Genomic DNA, 24,103 nt, shown 5'->3' on the forward strand with positions numbered 1-24,103 from the left:
TAGTAACGGTGTTAAACCGTTCCTATTGGAAGGAATAATTGTTCCAACGGTGTTAGACCGCTTTATAGCAACGACGACACAAACCGTTCCTATAACTCTATTAGCACGCGGGCGGATGTGACGGTCTCTAAACCGTTCCAATATCTCTATGACAACAATTTTATTGTCTATTGGAACGGTTTTCCATGCATTACCGTAGATCATTTTTCCAGTAGTGTCTCTTTGCTGCAAAATTCTGAGGCACACATGCTTTGTTGAAGGTGCTAAGTGAGGCATACGTACCAAGTAACATCACTGGCGGGGAAATGGCTAACATGGTAGGACAAGTGCTGGAAAGACATAAGATCACCTTTCATGAGGACGAGCTGCCACCTGAAAGGTTGGGGCACAACAAGGCATTGCACATCACTGTACAATGCGAAGATTATTTCATCACCAGAATCCTAATCGATGGAGGTTACAGTCTTAACATTTGTCTGCTGGTAACACTCAAGAAGCTGGGTAAAGGGCTGCACGAGATAAAAGATGGAGTAATCAATGTGAAAGTTTTCGATAGTTCTTAGAGGTCCACCATTGGTGAGATTATTCTATGCTTGCAGATGGGACCAACCTAGTTTGAGGTCGATTTCCAGGTAATAGATGTACCAGGATTTTACAACTTGTTGCTGGGACGGCCATGGATTCATGCCACTAGGGCCGTAGCATCAACGCTGCATCAGGCATTAAAGTTCGAATGGAATCACCAGGAAGTGATTATTCACGGCGATGGTAGCAACCCTATATACAGTCGCAGACCATTTTGGCAATCGAGGGAAGAAGGAAGCTGGGTGGAGAAACTTACCATCACATTGAATGAGTCAATGCTATCGACAAAGACAAATGGTGAGATAGCAAATTCGAGAGTATACTAAGTTAGAGTGGCTACGAACCTAACAAAGGGCTCGGCAAGAACCTCCAAGGAATCTCTAAACCCATAAAACTCAAGAAACATGGTACTACCTTCGGTCTGGAATAGGATTACACCTGGGAAGAATTCAATAAATGGTCGCCACCATGGCGCGGTCCTTACTGTCACGGCCCAAACCGATGGGCCGCGACGGGCACCTGACACCTTACTCAACCGAGCACCAACGTAACGTATCTTTCTTATCACATCATCATATACACGTTAAATACAAGCATAATAGGCCAACATAATCATTTATAAACTCAAGACATAGGCCGACAAGGCTATACAATCTTTCACGTACACGACATATGTCTACAAGCCTCTAAGAATACATAAATGCCATAAGGGTCGGGACAGAGTCCCGCCACGCTAATAAATACACGCCTAATTAATACTAACCAAACGAGCAACTCCGAAGCAAATGGAGCGCACCAACATCTTTCGCTGAGCTGATAGCCTACTTGGAGGGCTCTCGACCTGTCTATCGGGACCTGCGGGCATGAAACGCAACATCCCCAGGCAAAAGGGACGTCAGTACGAATAATGTACTGAGTATGTAAGGCACATAAATAAATACATGAGAGATATGGAAGACATATAGAGTACATGACTCAACCTGTAAGTCTGAATAACTTTGTAAATCATAAATTACTTTTAACGTCATGCATATGCGTATGAATGTCATGTCGTGCATAGGTACATATTTCATAATATCATCAGCCTCTGAGGGCATCCCATCATATCATATCGGCCACTATGGGCAAAATCATCATCGTATACCAGCTGATCAGGTGGTGGTGCGTATATAACGCCATAACCTTTCCCATATCCCATATACACATATATACATACATATATACGCGTATATAACGACGTTTGAATACATACATATATATGCGTATATAACGTGAGTTGTGAGACCTAAGTAACCTAGTGCTCTGATACCAACTTGTCACGACCCGGATTTCCCACCATCGGGTGTCGTGATGGCGCCTACTATCGGAGCTAGGCAAGCCAAATATTTAAAACACCTTTCCTGCTTTCTTTCAAACAATATAATAAACGAGACAAAATTTAAGCGGAAGACTTTAAATCTAAAGAAACTGAAAACCAAAAGTGTGGAAGTTTAATACACATCACTACCCAAGGTCTGGTGTCACTAGCTCACGGTCTACTACAGAATACTACAAAGAATGTCTGAAAGGAAATACATCATGTTTGTCTGATACAAGATGAACAAACGAAAAACATGGAAAGGGACTTCGGCCTGGGAATGCCAGCTAGGCTACCTCGAGAGTCCCTGGACTGAAGACAGCTCCCAGAAATCCTACTGCGGTGGTCCGTAAGCTGCTTCCTGATCTGTGCATAAAATTTTGCACATAGTGTAGCATCAGCACAACCGACCCCATGTGCTGGTAAGTGCCTGGCCTAACCCCGGCGAAGTAGTGACGAGGCTAGACAATACCTACCACATTTAACCTATACAGATATATATACAACAAGTGCAAGAAAACAATAACAAAATAATACAAAGTAAAACTGGGAGGGGACATGCTATCGGGGAGTAACAGATAAAAATGAAATATCAGAAATAAGCAGAAGAGACTCCGGTTCCCATGATATATATATATATATATATATATATATATATATATATAAGTGGACGGCGTGCCACACGATCCCATAATATCATATATAAGTGGACGGCGTGCCACACGATCCCATAATATCATATATAAGTGGACGGCGTGCCACGCGATCCCATAATATCATATATAAGTGGACGGCGTGCCACACGATCCCATAATATCGTTCATAATATCTGACTTCATATAGTAGACCCCTTCAGGGGAGAATAACAACTCAATACCTTTAACCCGGCAAGGGTACAGCTAACAACCCAAAATATCCCGACAAGGGAGAATATATATATATCAGTCTACACATCCCGGCAAGGGAGTATTCACAACACATTCTCCATTTTAAATCCATTCTTCCTCAACTAACACATTCATGTTCGAGCTAACGCTCCAAAAGTACACCAATCGCAATTTTACCTCAACCGTTCATACGGACTTACTCGTGCGATCAAATCTCCAAAATAACATCATATACATAGGATCAAGCCTCAAACACATGTTTTTCTTTCAACTTTCACAAAAACTCAACTTCCCCATTTTAAGTCCGAAACACGTCATATGACGTCCGTTTTTAGCCAAACTTTACAGATAGTGCTTAAAACATATTTAAGACTCGTACCGGGTGTCGGAACCAAAATACGAGCCATATACCACAGTTTTCTGATCAATTTTCTTCTTCATTTTCCTTAATTAATTTCAGAAAACAATTTCACAAAAAATTCATTTCTCGGGCTTGGGGCCTCGGAATTTGATTCCGGGCACACGCCCAAGTCCCATATTTTCCTACGGACCCTCCGGGACCGTCAAATCACAGGTCCGGGTCCGTTTACCCAAAATGTTGACCGAAGTCAACATTATGCATATTAATACCAAAATTCATAAAATGTTTCACATAATTCACATATTCTAACATAAAAACTTTCTGGCTACGCGCCCGAACTACGCACGCCAATCGAGGCAACTAAAAGCAAGGTTTTCAAGGCCTCGAAAGCGCGGAACAAGGAAGAACTACGGTGATGACCCTTCGGGTCGTCACACATATTTCAGCCACTTTGGGCAACATCATCATCTTATACCAGCTGATCAGGTGGTGGTGCGTATATAACGCCATAACCTTTTCCTGTATCCCATATACATATATTTACACATATACGCGTATATAACACCATCTGGTCATGGGTCAATGCACATGAACGTAATGCATGTAAAGTACGTCAATAAAATCATTCGAAATGTCATAAGACCATTTTGCCTCTTGAGCAATATCATAAAGTTACATCTTTTCAACTTTTGTATTCTTCTGAGACCCATGAACAGATGATAAAATATTATGACACATGAAAATTAAATAACATAGATATTTCTATTACTTCTATGAGTAGAGTCACTTATGGAATTTGTGTATTTGCAGGTTTTGTTCATATCGTATGGATCATGCAAAAAGAAATAAGGGATAGCCGTAACATACCTGGAGTAGGGAAAAATACGTATGATATCTTGGAAAAGTTTGCACCGTACTCTTCTAGAACCGCAAAATTTTACGTTTAAACTTCAACCAGAGCATTATAAATTTCCTACGAGTTTTCAAAATTCTTGCGGCCAAATTGTTTCCAACCAGAGGAGTACATAAAATTTTGTTAGCTTTAGTTGGTAAGGAATTCAAGGGCCAGTTGCTAATAGTCTATTGTTGCTCGCACACTAAATTTTAGCAACAGAAGATGGTGGTGACGAGATTTGTGTTAAAGTTACTTTGAAAGAAAGAACTTAATCGAATCTTGCAGAAGGACCTTAGTCAGATAGAAGAAAAAAAGAAATATATGTGCAAACATAAGATATTAACAATGAGAATGATCAGTTTTGGTACTTACCACATTAGTTAAAAGTCTTTGTATTTTTTATTATAAGAGAATGATGTGTCTTTGTTATTGACACCTTACTTTCCAACTAATCATAAATAACTAATAGTCACATTTTCAAGAAGTGGCTTGTTGCCACGTTTTTTGGAGGGGTGGGGTGAAAATTATTAATCTTTATCCACTTATTTGATAATTAGGTAATGTCCCGTTATTCGGTAATTATTTAATTACCCGCATAATCAAGAATTATCTTAAATTTACTAAAAATTCTACTTATTTTTAATATACGTTATATATTATACTACTGTGGTCATATGGTACCTTGTATGGTACTAGTTCATAATTATATCGCTCGACCTGTATTTTATCTCAAAATGCAAAATTTCCATGAAATTCATTTTCTTCGACTTGCTTCTCCTCTCACCTTCACGAATTTTACTCATTACTTATAATCCTTATAATCCCCAAATAATCTTTTCCTTGGACTGATGCCAATTACATTACGACAAATTCCACGTAAAATACTACAGGGTGCAACACTGTCGTAACTTATTACTGCAAAGTGTAACATCACCGTAGTGTAATACTGCAAGAACATCAACGTAATATTTTACTGCACGATGTAATATTGATGTAATATTGCGGGGTGTAACATCATTCCCCCCTTTGGAATATTCGTCCTCGAATGTTGAGTGATGCTCTTATCATTTTCATAACTTATAGCTCTTGTAAATACCTTAATACTCTTCTTGCTATTTAAGCAGTTGTTCTGTGAGTAAATCCAAAGTATATGGTATTCCCTCTTTAGTCTTGTTTCTCATATCATGACGTGTGATCAAAATCTTCCTAATCTTGCAACTTTTGTTACCTTTTGTCATGCAGCCTGCATGACCCTCGCTTAATAGGTGCACTTATGCGATTCATCTTTCCTTTTTCCTTTTATATTTTAGTCAATCTCGAGGCCTTACTTTGTATATACAAGTCTTAATAGGATACCTCTCTGGGCCTCTATAGGTATACTGAAGTCCTTTGCCTGATACTTTGTAGAACTTGCGAATATGGCCATATCTTATTTCATAGTGTTTCAATGTGACTCACCTTATGGAGTATCCTAATTTCGTTCCGCGAACGAACTATTTTCTCATTCTCTTCTTCTATTTTTTTTAAATCACTATTCAAACGAAGGCCCAAACGTCATCCTTTATCGGTCACAATTATACCCTCACTTTATTACTAGGTCAGCATTTCATTCCTTCTAAATGCTATTAATCTTAGACTCCTTTGAGTTCATTAAGGCTATAGTGAGCTTTGTATAACACAGAGAAATAGTCTGCTCTTCTTGTTTTCATGGGCTTAATCCTAAAGACTTATCCATTCTCGTCACCCTTTTCACTTGCCTTTCCTCATCCTTACTCATATTTCCTTAAAACTTTATCGCTCTACCATACTTTAGCTTGTGATCTATACATATCCATTTATAAACTTTCCTTCAACTTGTTTGCACCATAGATTTTCTTATATTATTCTAGAACGTCAAGCGAGACATCACATCGTCTCCAACTTTACTCTATTCTCTTAACTAGACCTCTCAGTACTTAGAAACCATAGGCTGGAAGACATGCTTCTGACGATGCCGCTATCATTCCCGGTTATTGGATCCCCATGTTTAGAGCCTTCTATCCGAAGTATGGACTATTCACGATCTTCTGCCTTTGAGTATCTCGTACATAGTTCACCTTTACCTTACTTACCTTAAAATCTCGCATCATATCTTCTATCTCTTTCCTGACCTCCCTTCCACCTAGGTGTAATTTCCGTCCATAACTTAAAGATCCATTATAATACTCGTACCTCTAGTACATACACAATCCGGTAGGAGCTTCGTACTGACTTCTTATGAGGCTGGTACTTCTTCTAACTGGTTTCTTGGTAGAGCCATTGTAGATAATGGTTGTTGTATTATTTCTCTTGAACATCTGATACTAAGAGTGATTATGTCCTGTTCTCAAGCACAACTTCTACAATTTTTTTAGGTCCAATAATCAGACTCCTGATTTACTTGAGTGATGTAATTCTTTAGTTTCCTCTTCCTTCTGATCAGCCTTTACGTAGGCTTAAGCTATCCTCCAATCTGTGGCTCATGGTATCGGTTATTACCTTAGCCTTTCATGGGCGTTATGGAATATCCATGATACAATCTTCTAATATTCAATCCTTTCTCCATGACCTGGGCTTAATTCTTTCTTTTAACTTATACCAGAGTCTTCTATGGCTGTATGATTGTCAACAAATATGCTGCCTGGATAATGCTCCAAAATCCTGAGTGTATCCATAACGTACTAACTCTGGATCATTGATCAAATAATTCTTTTGTTCCATCTTAGATTTTTTTTCAACGTAAGCTATTACTTTTCCTGGTCTTTCTGCCCCCTCGTTGCGTCCATAGCTTATCTTAGTGCCCACACTTGCCAGAGTTTTTATACAAATCATATGATCTCGAATGTTACTTTTAACTCTTACTTCCCGTTCATTAGCCATGGTAGGTGCCACTTTCCTTTAGAATGCTTACAATGTTATTGCGAGATTGTTGTTACACAACCATTTCCTCTTTAGGTCATTGTACTAGGTTGAAGCCTTCTTTTTTATCTCCTTAGCTAGTCTTTCGTTGTAGTATTTAGGGAGAACCCTTGACTCTCGTAAAGCTGTGATCTTATTACGGACCTTTTCTGATGTCCTTACTTTCCTATAATCATATGTAGTTTCTTCTTCCATGCCCTTGTGCTTATATGATTACTTCTGAACTGATATTTTGACTGCCTTCCTATTGACACTTTCTTTTATCCCCATAACACTCATACGGTACCTTTAACTACCCCGACTCTTGTTTGAATATATCTCAAGTATTATAATGATATTCTCTGAGGTTGAATTCTCCATGTTGGATTCTACTATGTTTATCTTAAACGATCTGCTGACTCGTCTATAACCTCCTGTTTAGCCAAAACTGAGATCTTCCTGACCAATTACAAACTACTCGTTGGCCCATTCTCATATCAATATTCCTCATAACCTTTCTTGGGTTATTTACATTGTTTTAACTTACATCTCGTACTGGCTCTTTATTTACTAATAACCGCTCGGGTAGGAACCTTTACTTCCTCTCCTTGCCGTCATGCTTGCACAATATTCTTGAATCGTAGCGTATCTGTAAGATTTGGATAAGTGCCATCTCATTCCTCTTTCATTTATCACATTCTTCCTTTACCATTCCATAGTCACTAGAACCACTTAGTTCTGACTTAATGCCACATCACTCCATATTCCCCCCTTTAGGGGCGTACTAAGAGTTGAAGACACGAGGATCTACCTATAGATGTTTTACCTCTTCATCTTGGTGTCGTTTCTCAATATCAATGATCCTTACTCGCCTTACGGCAATTCTTCTGTACCAAGGATGACAAATTCCCTTACTCGCGAGGGTGACACTTAGCGTAACTGGCACATACAGTCTCTTAAACATAACTTTGCTTACATTGCTTGCTCTAGGGAAGCGTCTCCCTGAATGACTATTATCTTAAATCATTGTGAATCTTATTCTGTGGTCCCTTCTATTATCACCGGAACGAAACCCAAAATTCCCATGATGCTTAGTACTTTCCAATCATTCAGTCCCTAATTCATATTTAGTTTATCTTGTTTACCAGTCCATACTAATTTCTGTTACTCTGGAGATTAACTCTCCCCTCTGGTAGTCGTGTTGGAGTCTCGAACTTATTTCTTGATATGAGGATATAACCTTATGGCCTATAGTCTTTCCTTGTCTTAAGGACCATCACCTTTCGTCTCTTTCTTCATTTGACTATAGGTTCTGTAACACTCTACCGTTTGCATCCATGTATCGCAACTTATTTATAATGCTTCCTTATCTCTCTTCTCATTATTCTGCTAATATTTCTGCATATCCCTTTTCTTGTGAAAACTTCAATACGACATTCTCAAGTTACGTAACGTTCTCGCTTTACTAAGTACACGAGCCACACTAAGGTAATATTTATTCCATCAAGGCTTATAGTGCATGTCTTTGTATTACTCATATCTGGCTGTGCTATTTTGGAGTGGACCATCTAGGTGTCTCATAAAGAGATCTATTAGCACATTTGCAATATTCTTCGGAAATGTCAACTGACACAATCAATTCATCCATCATATCTTCTTATACTACTTTAGTTAACCCCAATAGGGCATATCTGGAAAAGGTGCGACCAATCGTATATACCTCTATTACTATTGAATATAACTCAAAAAGCTTATGTTCCTCTGCCTCAATTATAAACGTTGTTAACCTTCATTAACTGGATACCTCGTACCATTTTCACTTTGCTCCTTTTACTTGCTGAAACTTGTACATATCTTCTTAATCTCTTATTTTCTTTTACCATAAAGATGGATAGACATTATTGCCTTAAGGCTTCTTATCAGGAATTTTGTACCTTTCAGTACTGTACACCCATGATCTGCTAAAGACCTCGCATTTACTTATCATAGGCATCATACAAAAATCCAATTCCTATGACTCAGCCTTTTCACAACAATCTCTCTTTCCAACCTTCTTTTGGGAAGTAAGCATCGTCTTATTACGAATAAAATAGAATTTCAGAACTTGGACTCTTATAAGTGAGCTCTACCACACGATCTAGAGTAAGAAGAAAGAGTGACAGTCTTAAATGCTCGGTAGCCTCCTCCTTATAAGTGTGGTGCACGACACACCCATAAACAAGACTCTACTACACATGGCTTGTAGACTCCCTAGGACAGAACTGCTCTGATACCACTTTTGTCACGACCCAAACCGATGGGCCGCAATGGGCACCCGATACCTTACTCAACCGATCACCAACGTAACATATCTTTCTTATCACATCATCATATACACGTTAAATACAAGCCTAATAGGCCAACATAATCATTTATAAACTTAAGACATAGGCCGACAAGGCCATACAATCTTTCACGTACACGACATATGTCTACAAGCCTCTAAGAATACATAAGGACCATAAGTGTCGGGACGGAGTCCCGCCACGCTAAACAATACACGCCTAATTAATACTAACCAAACGAGCAACTCCGAAGAAAATGGAGCGCACCAACATCTTTCGCTAAGCTGATAGCCTACTTGGAGGGCTCTCGACCTGTCTATCGGGACCTGCGGGCATGAAACGCAGCATCCCCAGGCAAAAGGGACGTCAGTACGAATAATGTATTGAGTATGTAAGGAACATAAGTAAATACATGAGAGATATGGAAGACATATAGAGTACCTGACTCAACCTGTAAGTCTGAATAACTTTGTAAATCATAAATTACTTTTAACGTCATGCATATGCGTATGAATGTCATGTCGTGCATAGGTACATATTTCATAATATCATCAGCCTCTGAGGGCATCCCATCATATCATATCGGCCACTGTGGGCAAAATCATCATCGTATACCAGCTGATCAGGTGGTGGTGCGTATATAATGCCATAACCTTTCCCATATCCCATATACACATATATACATACATATATACGCGTATATAATGCCGTTTGAAAACATACATATATATGCGTATATAACGCCATTTGAAAACATACCCATATATGTGAATATAACGCCGTTTGAATCATATTTCAGCCACTTTGGGCAACATCATCATCTTATACCAGCTGATCAGGTGGTGGTGCGTATATAACGCCATAACCTTTTCCTGTATCCCATATACATATATTTACACATATACGCGTATATAACGCCATCTGGTCATGGGTCAATGCACATGAACGCAATGAATGTAAAGTACGTCAATAAAATCATTCGGAATGTCATAAGACCATTTTGCCTCTTGAGCAATATCATAAAGTTACATCTTTTCAACTTTCATATTCTTCTGAGACCCATGAACAGATGATAAAATATTATGACACATGGAAATTAAATAACATAAATATTTCTATTACTTCTATGAGTAGAGTCACTTATGGAATTTGTGTATTTGCAGGTTTTGTTCATATCGTATGGATCATGCAAAAAGAAAGAAGGGATAGCCTTAACATACCTGGAGTAGGGAAAAATACGTATGATATCTTGGAAAAGTTTGCACCGTACTCTTCTAGAACTGCAAAATTTTACGTTTAAACTTCAACCAAAGCGTTATAATACGAGTTTTCAAAATTCTTGCGGCCAAATTGTTTCCAACCAGAGGAGTACATAAAATTTTGTTAGCTTTAGTTGGTAAGGAATTCAAGGGCCAGTTGCTAATAGTCTATTGTTGCTCGCACACTAAATTTTAGCAACAGAAGATGGTGGTGACGAGATTTGTGTTAAAGTTACTTTGAAAGAAAGAACTTAATCGAATCTTGCAGAAGGACCTTAGTTAGATAGAAGAAAAAAAGAAATATATGTGCGAACATAAGATATTAACAATGAGAATGATCGGTTTTGGTACTTACCACATTAGTTAAAAGTCTTTGTATTTTTGATTATAAGAGAATGAGGTGTTTTTGTTATTGACACCTTACTTGCCAACTAATCATAAATAACTAATAGTCACATGTTCAAGAAGTGGCTTGTTGCCACGTTTTTGGAGGGGTGGGGTGAAAATTATTAATCTTTATCCACTTATTTGATAATTAGGTAATGTCCTGTTATTCGGAAATTATTTAATTACCTGCATAATCAAGAATTATCTTAAATTTACTAAAAATTCTACTTATTTTTAATATACTTTATATATTATACTACCGTGGTCATATGGTACCTTGTATGGTACTAGTTCATAATTATATCGCTCGACCTGTATTTTATGCCAAAATACAAAATTTCCATGAAATTCATTTTCTTCGACTTGCTTCTCCTCTCACCTTCACGAATTTTACTCATTACTTATAATCCTTATAATCCCCAAATAATCTTTTCCTTGGACTGATGTCAATTACATTACGACAAATTCCACGTAAAATACTACAGGGTGCAACACTGTCGTAACTTATTACTGCGAAGTGTAACATCACCGTAATGTAATACTGTAAGAACATCAACGTAATATTTTACTGCACGATGTAATATTGATGTAATATTGCGTGGTGTAACACTTACTACCCACTAGAGCAGCCAATACCGCATCTGGAGCAAACCTTCCAACAGGCCGACATGATTTTTGGGTAGGATGAAGAAGAAGCACTTGCAGTAGTGAAGAACTTGTTTCTAGAGGATAGTGATATGGACTGTCGTGTTATTCTCAAAGAGGAGGGGGAGGAAGGCCCTAACATACAGGCTGTGAGCAGAGGTGCACATCTCAATAATTGGACCATCAGGACAACCAAAGCCCAACGAGCTTCAGGGTAGCAAGGCTAAAACAAGCATTACTCACTATTTTATTTACTAAATAATTTTATTTTCACATTTTGAATTCCCGCAATAAGATCTTCAATGTTCAAAATAGTTATTCCATTTATCAAAAGCAATTTCGATTTTTCTTATGAATTAATATTTATTGCTATCATTTTCTCTTTTTACTTCACCAATATAGCATTACTATTACTTATCTTGATGAACCAATGACTGTGACATGCAATGAGACAACACAACAAACGGACATTGATTCAGAGGAATATGACATACCTGACGAGATTGTCAAAAAGGTTGAGAACTTTGAGAACAAACCTAAGTTCAACCTGGACGAGACCGAAATTGTCAACCTGGGAGATGCAGAAAACGTCAAGGAAACATGTATCAGCATTCACCTATCGCCATAAAAAAAGAATACAAAGAATTTCTAAAGGAGTATGAGGACATATTTGCCTGGTCGTATGATGACATGACCGGTCTGAGTACGTCTATTGTGGCTCACAAACTGCCAACTGATCCGATGTGTCCACCGGTAAAGCAAAAGCTCAGAAAGTTCAAGCCTAATATGAGTTTGAAAATTAAGGAAGAAGTCAACAAGCAGATCAAAGATAAGGTTCTCAAGGTAGTAGAATACCCTGACATGGTTAGCAAACATTGTGTCAGTTCCAAAGAAGGATGGGAAGGTTAGAGTCTGTGTCGACTACTGGGTTCTCAACCGGGCCCGTCCGAAAGATGAGTTCCCTTTGCCAAATATACACATCATGATTGACAATTACGCCAAGCATGAGCTACAGTCATTCGTAGATTGCTTCGCTAGTTATCATCAGATCTAGATGGATGAGGAAGATGCTGAGAAAACGGCTTTCATTACGTCATAGGGAGTGTACTATTACAAGATGATGCCATTTGGCCTAAAGAATGCAGGGGCCACCTACATGAGGGCCATGACTACTATCTTCCACGATATGATACACAAGGAGATAGAGGTATATGTGGATGATGTTATTATCAAATCTAAGAAGGCCACTAACCACATAGAAAATCTGAGGAAGTTCTTCGATAGCCTGCGAAGGTACAACCTGAAACTGAACCCCACAAAGTGCACATTTGGGGTTCCTGCTAGGAAATTGCTTGGGTTTATTGTGAGCCGACGAGGAATAGAACCGGATCCATCGAAAGTCAAAGCTATTTAGGAAATGCCACCACCAAAGAACAAGAAGGATGTGATGAGTTTCTTGGGAAGGCTTAACTACATCAACCGATTCATAGCACAGTCTATAGTTATTTGTGAGCCAATCTTTAAGATATTAAAGAAGGACGCCACTACCAAATGGACTGATGACTTCCAAAAGGCCTTCTATAGAATCAAAGAGTACCTGTCAACACCACCAGTCTTAGTCCCACCCGTTCCAGGTAGACCCTTACTACTCTACCTTGCAGTGTTAGATGGAGCTTTTGGCTGTGTTCTGGGATAGCATGATGAAACAGGGAGGAATGAACAATCCATTTATTATCTAAATAAGAAGTTCACCTCATACGACGCCCGGTATTCTCTATTGGAATGCACCTGTTGTGCTCTGACTTGGGTAGCTCAGAAGCTAAGACATTACTTCTGTGCCTATACTACATATCTCATATCAAGGATGGATCCTTTGAAGTACATCTTTCAGAAGCCCATGCCCACCGACAAGCTATCTAAGTGGCAAATCTTATTGAGTGAGTTCGACATTGTTTACGTAACTCAGAAAGCGGTCAAGGGACAGGCAATGATAGACCACCTTGCTGAACCCTATGGATGGAGGATACGAACCCCTGAAAACGTATTTTGCTAATGAAGAGGTATCATTCATAGGAGAAGACATTGCATAATCCTATGACAGTTGGAGAATGTTCTTAGATGGAGCAGTAAACTTCAAAGGAGTTGGCATAGGAGCAGTCCTAGTATCAGAAACCGGTCAGCATTATCCAGTGTCTGCCAAACTCAGGTTCACCTGCACCAATAATATGACCGAGTATGAAGCCTGCATCTTAGGACTCAAAATGGCCATTGACATGAACATTCAAGAGATGTTAGTGCTTGGAGATTCAGACTTACTTATACATTAAGTATGAGAAGAATGGACAATAAAACTCCAAGATACTCTCATATCTGCATCATGTACAGGAATTGAGGAAAAGGTTCACGAAGACGGAATTCTAGCATATTCCCAGAGTCCAGAATGAGTTCACCGATGCATTAGCTATCCTATCATCTATGATATAGCATCCAGATAAGAATTTCATTGATCCCATTCCAGTGAAAATCCATGATCAACCGGCTTACTATGCCCATACCGAAGAGAAAGCAAACAGAAAGCCTTGGTTTCATGATATCAAGGAATATTTGGCAAAAGGAGAATACCCGGAGCTTGCTAATCCTGTTCAGAAATACATACTTCGGAGATTGTCCAACAACTTCTTTCACAGCGGAGGAATCCTATATAGGAGGACTCTTTATTTGGGATTATTAAGATATGTTGACGCAAAGGAAACATCCAAACTACTAGAGGAGATTCATGCTGGGACATGCAGTCCACATATGAACGGTTTTGTCTTAGCAAAAAAGATACTTCGGGCTGGTTACTTTGGATGAATATGGAAATGGACTACATCCAGTATGTCCGATAATGCCACCACTGTCAGATACATGCAGAAATGATAAAGGTACCTCCAAATGAGCTTAATGCAACAAGCTCACCGTGGTCGTTCGCTGCCTGGGAATGGACGTTATTGGACCAATCGAGCCTGCTGCTTCCAACAGACACAGGTTTATCCTAGTAGCCATGGACTATTTCACCAAATAGGTCGAAACAGCATCTTACAAAGTAGTGACTAAGAAAGTCGTGGCAGACTTTATCCGCAACTGCATTGTTTGTCGATTCGGGATTCCACAGTCAATCATTACTAATAATGGCTCCAACCTCAATAAAGACTTGGTGAAAGCCATGTGTGAAACTTTCAAGATTAGACACAAGAATTCTATAGCTTACATGCCTCAAATGAATGGAGTTGTAGAAGCCGCCAACAAGAATATCAAGAAGATATTGAGGAAAATGATAGAAAAGCATAAACAGTGGCACGGGAAGTTAACATTTGCTATGCTGGGGTATCGCACCACATTCCGTACATCAACCGGGGCAACCCCCTATATTCTGGTTTACGGTACAGAGGTTGTCTTTCCCGTTGAGGTAGAAATTCCTTCCCTAAGGATCATACAAGAAGTTGAGCTTGACGACGCTGAGTGGGTAAAAAGTCGTTATGAGTAACTAGCCCTTATAGACAGAAAGAGAATGAATGCAGTGTCCCATGGTCAACTCTATCAGAACAGAATGGCCATAGCTTTCGACAAAAGAGTCAAGCCAAGACAGTTCACACCGGGGCAGCTGGTGGTAAAGAAACGTTTTCCGCATCAAGATGAAGCCAAAGGCCCATACATGGTTCACCATGTTTTGACAGGAGGAGCCCTCATACTTGTAGAAATGGACGGAGAAGTCTAGCCAAAGACGATCAATTCAGATGCGGTTAAGCGTTTCTATGTGTAATTTTTATGCTTTCCTTATATGATGTAAATTGAACTACGCCTGACCAGATTCCCATTTAAGAGGGGATACGTAGGCATCCCTATGGGTTCGGTCACAATTCAATAAAAAATTCATTTCCCCCGTAATTGAAAACTAGGGCAGAATTTTTAGGAGGACCCTTAAAATTCCGAATTAATTTCTGCCGATCACCGCACGAGCAATAGTTAGAAGCGTCAACCGATCAAACTGGGGCAGAATTTTTAAGGAGGACCCTCAAAATTATGTAGCTAGAGAGGTTGCAACGTCCTGAACCATGTCACATTATCGGTTCATGTAAAAGTTATTTTTTAATTATACAATTGTGTCATACTTTTACAAAATCATGCATGTATATTATTGGAATTGCTTTGTTTAGCAATGCTACCCCAATGATACAGACGATATCACCAGATCAAAGCCAAACAAGTCATGTAAAGCCAGCGGGGATACGAACTAACCTCCCCCTTTATAAAACTCACGATTTTTCTTTGGATGCAGGCACTAGGGTTGCGAAATCATTAAACATACTATACGCCCATGGAACAAACATTGTCTAAGAATATGACTCTCCGAACCATTGCACTTTCCAACACTTGCTATCAGCATACACCGGTGATGTCCCATATGTCACAATGCTCCCAATAATCACGACGCCGCAATCTGCTATCATCTAAGAGAACTCTACTGTCGTTTGTTATTTATTTCTTGCATAAGGCTACCATTCTGCCTTCTGAGACTAAACGTTATCTCCATCTGCATTTGCATTGCATATGGCCACCATTCTGCCTTCCGAGACTAAACGTTGTCTCCATCTGCATTCTTGCATAAGGCTACTATCCTGCCTTCCGAGACTAAACACTGTCTCCATCTGCATCTGCATTGCATAAGGCTGCCATTCTACCTTCCGAGACTAAACGCTGTCTCCATCTGCATTCTCGCAAAAGGCTACTATCGTGCCTTCCGAGACTAAACGCTCTCTCCATCTGCATTCGCATCTTTGCATAAGGCTACCATTCTGCCTTCCGAGACTAAACACTATCTCCACCTGCATTCTTGCATTAGCCTACTATTGTGCCTTCCAAGGTTAAGCCCTACCTGCATCTGCATTCATATATTTGCATAAGGCTATCATTCTGCCTTCCGAGGCTAAGCTCTGCCTCTAACTTTCTTCAAAATTAAGCGCTATCCCAAGCACTATTTATCTCGCTTCTCTTGCGGGCTATGCTCTGCCCTTCAATTCGCAAGACTAAGCTCTGTCTTGTCCATACTACTGCATCTTTCATGGGCTGAAATATCGCCAACTCATCTAAAGGCGTCATCCTTCGGAGGCACTATCTTCATAGCCCGAGAACACCATGTCATGGCCTGAGGATCACTTTCAATTTGTTGAATATCATTATTTAAAGACGTCATGATTCAGAGGCATCATCCTCATAGCCCGAGAACATCATTTCATGGCATGCGAATCCTTTATAATATGCTTCATGGCCCAGGACATCATGGTCTAAGGACGTCATCCTCATCGTTCGAAGACGACATTCACGGTCCAACAGGAATTTGCATCATGTTTAAATTTACGCACAATATACGCTTGTATTGCTTCTATTTGCAAGTAATCCGGCAAGCAACGGCTACCCTTGCAGGAGCGATACCGCTCCAGTTCCCTCAGCCATATCAAACCTAACCATTCCCGTAAACCTTTCACTCACCCAACCCTAGATATTGCGTTCGTTCTTGAAAGGCCTGCATTGGTATACTCCGCCGATAGATCCTGAAACTACATACGACTTGATTCCTTTAAAACCAAGCATATGTAGGCAGCTCAGAAGCCAAGGTGAGGCCAAACCTCTTTAACCCGTCTCGCTCGGGCAAACTTGGCCATCATATCTTTACCTGACAACTCTTTCAACCTTCTTGGGTAAAGAGGGGCAGCTGTTGATACCCAATTTTTCTCTATATATTTTTAATATGAAAAATAACTTCAAAATAGCATATATATGTATATATAAGCATGTTCAAGTGTTTTATTATTTTCCATAATTTTTAAAGGTTTAAATTGATTTATTTTCTCCCTTTTATCCATAAAATCCCCAATAATTATTTCCAAAATTATTGTTTTGATAATTCTTCTATTGTATTTCTATATTTATGCCAAAATATGGCTAATCTAATTTTTACATATTTTTACAATTTCGTTTAGTATTTTAAAGCTAAATTGCACATAATTGCAATATTAGCCCTTTTAAAGTTTAATTAATTTTTATATTCATAAAATTGGGTCCTGTATTTTTAAATTATTAATTATGTATTATAAATCTTTTCAGAAACTATTTACTATTCTTATAAATTAAAAGGGAAAAAGTGGCTATTTAACTTGTAGCCAAATTTGGCTTTCAAATCTAGCTCAAATCAAACCCCCAATTCCCTGACCCAATTCCAATTTTAACCAACCCACACCCAATTTTAACCCAAGCCTAAATCGGATCCCCACCTATCCCATTCAATCTGCACCGTTGATCATTCAGATCAACGGTCCTCGTTCCACCTGACATAATTAAACCCAAACAACCCCCTAACCTAATTTATTTCCCACCAACCCGCCGGCCTTGAATCCCCTTCCTCTCCAATTCTCTCTGCAACCTCATTCAAACCCTAGCCACTGCCACCCAAACTAACCCTAATCCCTTTCGATCCTCACCCAATCCATGGACTCTCATGGCTGTTTGAGGTGTGTACCGGTCTCCTATGTCTCCTAGTTTCCTGTTTTCATGATTTCATGGAAAGATCTCGAAGAGATCTAGTCCAGACCTTGCTCAATTTCTATCCATGGTCTTTTTTCGGCCATCCATGGTCGTTCGTGTCAGATCCATGGCTTTTCCGGCTAGATAAGTAACTTTTCGAAGTTTTCTCACTTTTTCTGAGTTCTCTGAAACCCCAGCTTTAAAAGCTTTCCGATTTTCTTTCAGATCTGTCTTAGATCTGTGCATGTTATGAACCTCTTAGTGTTTTCTCAATAGTTTTTTCTGATTTCTTTCAAAATGACTCTTCGTCTTCAATGATTAGGGTTTTCTTAACCTCTTTTAAAAGACTTCTTTTCCGATTTTTAGTGTTGTCATATGATTTTACTATGTTTACACGGTTTGTTTATATTTTTCTTCTACCTGGTTCATCGTGTTGAAAACCCTAGGTATTTTTGAGGCTCTGAAACTGTCTTTGTTTGTTTTGTATGTATACTTATTTCAATTGAGTTCTTTATGCTTAGATCCTTTTCTTTGGTGACTGATTCTGAGTTCTTACCATTTTTTAACTCGACTTTGTTAAAACCCTAATGTCTTAAAGGTTTTCCTCACTTATTATTGAGAGATTTTTAAAAGATCTCCTTTACCTGTTACTATGTGTTAGACTGGTTTCTTCATTTTGGTTCTTCATTGTTGACTACTTAATCCTTTCCCAAATTAAGTATATTTTGTACCTAGACTCAATTATATACTCTATACTTTTACTATCCCTTATATGGTAAAAAATCAATCTTTCTCAAATTGATTTTTGTTCCTTAATTATTCCTGTTAGTATCCGTTTGAGCAGTACCTCCTTGATTAAAGGGAAGTACTTGTATTAATGGGATTCTGATTGTGATTTTTTTCATATTTGTGTTAAACCTTTACTTGTTACCTTATTTTCTACTCGTTTTCAAAGCTATAAATACCCTACCCTCTCTTCTCTAAACACACGAACAATTTAGTTCAGAACATACACTTACACACTCAAACTCTCTCTTTCTCTACTACCACTTGTGCTACCGCTTTGTCTAGCCGGATGAAAGCTAGGGCTAGACTGTGGAACTCTAATTGCTTTACTTTTTCTGCACTGATTGCTTTACTTTTTCTGCACTTTTCTTCTTCAACTGGTATGTCCCTGGTTTAAATACTGAAACTCAGCTCTATGTGTTCCCTTGTTTGTCAACCCCTGTCTCTTGAACTAACTTAATGGCTCGTGCTGTTAAATTGTATTTTTTGTTCACTGCTTTACTCAGCATGCTTAAAATTCTGCCCTCCTTTTGTTCAAATGTAATCAGCATGTTTACTTGTTCCTGTTTATGTCCCTCAACCAGCATGTCTCCTAATGTACTTGATTCATTATTAATTATGTGTTTCTGATTTGGGTCCTCTATGTCCCCAACCCCTACTCCCCTGCTTGTAATTGCTAAAGCTGTACTACTCTCTGAACTGGTTCTGTATGTGTTTTGTTACTCCTATCCCTTTCCCTTTCAAAAAATTATTTTCACTAAGCAACTCTTCTGCTGTTCTACAAACCTATTTCAAACATGTTGTTTCCAAAACTGTTTCAAGCACTCTCACATGCACTCTTAGATCATTAGGTTCTTCCCCTTTTGTGTGAGCCTTGCTTTGGGACCCTTGAGCTCCCTCTGAACCTAGACACATAAGAAATGGCCCTTCCACACTACACTTACTCTTGGTTATGCAATCTAGGTGTGAGCACTGTTGATACCCAATTTTCCTGTATATTTTTATGTGCAAAACACTTTCAAAATAGCATATGTATGCATATATAATTATTTACAAATATACTTTATTATTTTTCCTTAAATTTAAAGGCTTTTAAAATCAATTTTATTGCCTTATTTTATCAAGAAAAATTCAATAAGCGTCCAAAATTATCATTTTTGGTGATTCACTTGTTGAATTCTCATATTTTTGCTAAACTACAGATCAGATAATTTTTACACATTTTTACAAATTCATTTAGTATTTTTAAAGCTGAATTGCATATAATTGCAATTTTAGCCTATTGTAAGATTTATTTGCGTTTATAATTACAAAATTGATTTCAGTATTTTTACTTTAATATTTATATGTTGTTAATTAATTTAGTACCTTTAATTTATTTCCAGAAATCATTTACTATTTTTTATAAATGAAAAGGGAAAAAGTGGCTATTTAAATACTAGCCCTATTTCATTTCAATTGCAGCCTAAATCAACCCCCCCAATTAAACCCAATTGCAATTTCAAATTACCCGACCCTATTTCTAAATTACCCGACCCCTGACCCATTTAATTCAACCCGCCCGGCTTCCCTTTTGATCCAGGCCGTTGATCATTTTGATCAACGACCACAATTCCCCCTTTCCTTTTTTAATTCACAAATACTCCAACCCTAAAATCATTTTTATTCACCCACCACCTCTGAAACCCCTCTCCTCTCTCAAACTCTCTCGAACCTTCCCTAACCCTAGCTGCCTCTCACCATCTTCTACCTCGAAACCCACCGGAAACCATGATTTCCCAAGCTGTGAGGGCCCTATACTCACCTCCCCTTGCTCTTACACACCTGATACCTGAATATTCGAGGCCAGGCCTCAAAAGGTTTGCACCCAGACCTCTGCCGATTCAAGGTTCCAGAGTCATCGCCGACCTTTCTCCGGCGTACCATGGTGTTTTGAGCCTGATTCTGATCTCTCCGACTCAGATCGGTGACCTTTCAAAGCCTTTCTCATTTCTAGGGTTCTTTCAAAACCCTAACCATTCTAGGTTCTCTCCAATTTTTCTTTTAGATCTGTTGTTTATCTATGCTCTACTTGAGTTTTCAAACGATTTCCCTAACTTTTCTTTCAAAAAAATTACTTTTCAAAGTCTTTCTTGTATGATCTAGGGTTTTCTGAAAATGCTTAAGTGTTTCTCTGACTTTATTTTCCTTTTCTTTTATATGTATTTGCCTCTACTGTGTTCTATGTTTTCCTTCTACCATGTATGTTCTTCTACTGTGCCTTCTATATTCCGTTCTTGTATGTTCTTCTACTGTGCTTTCTATACTATGTTCTTGTATGCTTTTCTACTATGTCCCGCTATTTTCTTCTACTATGTTCTGGTATGTTTCGCCCACTATATTCTTCTACCGTGTTCTTAAGTGGTTTTACTATTTTTCTTCTATTGAACTTTGTTTTAAGTCTCTTTTAAAAGGATCTTCTTAAGCATGCTTTCTTCTACTGTTCTTATCAGTCTTTTCTCATCATGTTTCGAATTAGTTTCTTTACTCAATTTGCTTTGAACCCCTCTACTGTATTTACATGCTATTCATGAGTTCTATTGATGGAAGAATCATGTTAGAAGTTTTAGTTTTTTTCTGAAACCTCTAAATATGTTTCGATTCGACTATTTGCCTCCTCATCTATGTACTTGATTCAAGGTGGAACCCCTAGAATTTAGGGTTTCCGCCGAGGTTTGATTGAACTAGGGTTTTATTAACTCTTTCAGACTGACTTTGAGTCTCTGAACTGAGTTTGGACACCTTTGTTTTCATACAATGCTGAACTTTTTGCTAAAATTTTCTACACTGGATTTTTTCTACTGATTTAGACGACAGTCTTCTTTCATGCTCACATGCTCCTTATATATGATGAATTTTTCTCTAAATGGTTTTCAAATTTGCAATTAGTGCAAACTTCCTTCTGAATATAGCTTGATTGATTTCTTTCCATCTTTTACCGATTTCCTCTGTGACTCGACTTAAGTAAAACCCTTCTTCATCTTTTCTGACTTGGTTCATTCATACCAAATCTCAGACCTTGGGATTTACTGGCTATTAATTGACTCCCTTACCTTATTTACACAAACCGTGTACTGTCAAATCCCTATCCTTAAATAACCTTTATGTATTTGCCCTCAATTGCATGCTTTACACAAAGTATTTATTCAATTCCTTTCCTTAAATGGTTTTACTCGTTTTGAATCTGAATCCCTTAATTAAGGGAAACCTTGTGTAATTGATTGACAATCAGTTTTTAAACTATTTTTTACCTTATTTCTTCCTGCTTTCTACACATAAAAGGCACGACCCTTTTCACAAACACACACTTCAGACTTCACAATTTCACAATCTCTTCTGAACTCACACTTATAGTATTCTGTCTTCCTGTTTGCACTTTGGCTTTTACAAGACTACTGCTTTTTCTACTTATTTCTTTGAAACTGGTATGTCCTAATTTAAGTTTCAGTATTACCAATGTGTTTACTTACAGTCTTTGTATCCATGTATACTTTATTGTTTTTTTTAGAATTCGACATTTAGCTTAGTACGCCTATGTTTTACTGCCTATTACTGTTGTGAATCTTTGCTCCCTATCCCATTACCCCTATGTGTTTGTGAGTGCTGACTTAGGTCATGGCAATATGAGTTATTGTCCATGAGCTGAGTTTTGAACCAATGGGGTCTTAACCTCTAAACAGGCTGGAGGGTGTGCCAACATATCCCATTGCTGGGTATGCCCATTAGTCTGCTCTTCTTGTGTTCTTGCAAATCCCTATGTGAACTGATTTTAAGTTATTCCCTTTTCCATTTCCCCTTTCAGAATTTCACTTCTGCACTTGCACTCTCTCTTAGTCCTTAAGTTCTGCCCCCTTCTTGTGAGCCTTGCCTTGGGACCTTGAGTTCCCTCTTAACTTGGACACCTGAGGGCTGGCCCTTCCACACTGCACTATGGTTTAATCTGTGATACATTTGGGTGTAAGCACTGCCCGAAGTTCACATGAGACTCTTAGGGAACTCTGACACACCCCAAATGGGAGAAAATCTTTGAAATATGACCTCTTGGAGTTGGTTTTCTTTATCCTTCAGACAGGAAGTCTGAATCAGGCTCTCCTTGGTTGTACTTTCTAATTTCTGATGTATTTTCCTTATTTTACTTTTCTAGGTTGTAATAACTTTGTAATAAAACTATCAGGGATGGTTAGTGAAAAGGGGGTGGGGTTAATTATGTATGCAAAAAGGGTAGATAACCTGCCTGCAGGAGTTTATGAATTTTTGCATTCTCATATAGATACCATGTCTATAAGAATTTCTGCATTCTCATATAGATACCATGTCCATAAGAATTTCTGCATATCATATAGATACCATATCTATAAGAATTTCTACATTCTCATATAGATATCATGTCTATAGGAATCTTGCATTCTCATATAGATACCATGTCTATAAGAATTTCTGCATTCTCATATAGATACCATGTCTATAAGAATTTCTGCATTCTCATGTATAGATACCATGTCTATAGGAACCTTGCATTCTCATATAGGTACCATGCCTATAGGTTATTTCTGAGTTTCTGCATATCATATAGATATCCTGCCTATAGGTTCTTTCTGAATCTTGCATACACATTCCTCATTAGGCAAACATGTTTATAGGTCTTGAATAACTAACTGCATTTAGATATCATGTTCATAGGCATAAATGAAGTTCAATATCTAGATGCCAAGCCTATAGGATTTCTGCACTCTTGCTATGTCTGTAAAAGTGTCCAAAATCGACAACACATAGAAAGCATGCCAATAGGAGCTTTAATCGAATATGAACCGCTTCACTCGTTTATAAGTTTAAAACTATTAACAGTGATGCATTCTCTTTTGTTAAAACTCGCCTTTTTTTAATAATAGACGATTTTTTTCTTAAATTAGTAGGTATTCATGTTTACTTCATTGTTTCTGGAATCAGTAGATATCATGCCTATAGGATCTTCGTCTAATACTTAGGCAAGCCATAGGATGAAAATTTATAAACTGAATCAGATTGTATATGCTACAACCAGCATGCAAGCCTGACTCGGGCTTCTTATCTTAACTATGTAATAAAACAGTCTGCCTCGATC

At 38.3% G+C, this 24,103-nt stretch overlaps 1 protein-coding gene across 1 annotated transcript; it reads left to right on the top strand.

Moving 5' to 3' along the window:
* Positions 1 to 13,480: 13,480 nt before the first annotated feature.
* LOC138877873 (uncharacterized) lies at positions 13,481 to 14,469 on the top strand. Its single transcript, XM_070157519.1, has 3 exons — positions 13,481 to 13,600; positions 13,718 to 13,807; positions 14,101 to 14,469. The coding sequence occupies exons 1-3, from the start codon at positions 13,481 to 13,483 to the stop codon at positions 14,467 to 14,469; spliced, it is 579 nt and encodes a 192-aa protein (XP_070013620.1).
* The last annotated feature ends 9,634 nt before the right edge of the window (positions 14,470 to 24,103 follow it).

This window comes from Nicotiana sylvestris, chromosome 9, assembly GCF_000393655.2.
Source record: "Nicotiana sylvestris chromosome 9, ASM39365v2, whole genome shotgun sequence".
In the NCBI taxonomy this organism is placed as follows: domain Eukaryota; kingdom Viridiplantae; phylum Streptophyta; class Magnoliopsida; order Solanales; family Solanaceae; genus Nicotiana; species Nicotiana sylvestris.